The sequence below is a fragment of the Octopus bimaculoides genome, unplaced genomic scaffold (assembly GCF_001194135.2).
Source record: "Octopus bimaculoides isolate UCB-OBI-ISO-001 unplaced genomic scaffold, ASM119413v2 Scaffold_88556, whole genome shotgun sequence".
Classification (NCBI taxonomy): Eukaryota; Metazoa; Mollusca; class Cephalopoda; order Octopoda; family Octopodidae; genus Octopus; species Octopus bimaculoides.
Window position 1 is genome coordinate 1 of NW_026387798.1, and position 470 is coordinate 470.

The 470-nt window shown below is 40.4% G+C and overlaps 1 protein-coding gene across 1 annotated transcript; it reads left to right on the top strand.

Moving 5' to 3' along the window:
- Positions 1–3: 3 nt before the first annotated feature.
- Positions 4–284, top strand: LOC106867148 (cilia- and flagella-associated protein 251-like; the record flags this gene model as incomplete). Its single annotated transcript, XM_052978308.1, is given in 2 exon segments — positions 4–264; positions 267–284. Coding segments are annotated over 2 exon segments (279 nt in total), but the record flags the coding sequence as incomplete, so codon positions are not given.
- Between the last annotated feature and the right edge of the window lie 186 nt (positions 285–470).

Consider the following 470-nt stretch of genomic DNA (forward strand, 5'->3'; position numbering starts at 1 on the left):
GAAGAAGAAGAAGAAGAAGAAGAAGAAGAAGAAGAAGAAGAAGAGGACAGAGAAGAAGAAAAAGAAAGAGAAGAAGAAGAAGAAAAAGAAGAAAAAGAACAAGAAGAAGAAGAAGAAGAAGAAGAAGAAGAAGAAGAAGAAGAAAAAGAAGAAAAAGAACAAGAAGAACAAGAAGAAGAAGAAGGAGAAAAAGAAGGAGAAGAAGAAGAAGAAGAAGAAGAAGAAGAAGAAGAAGAAGAAGAAGAAGAAGAAGGAAAACAAGAAGGAGGCGGAGGAGGAGAAGGAGGAGGCGGAGGAAGAGAAGAAGACGGAGCATGCGTAAGAGCAATTAAGCTAATATCGACTGGAACAAAGACCGTCAACGACAACAACGGCAAGAAGACGAACACAAAGGCATCAGCCATAATAGGAAACGACGAGAAGAAGAACATCAACGACGGCCATGTTGACTACAACCACCACCACCTTCG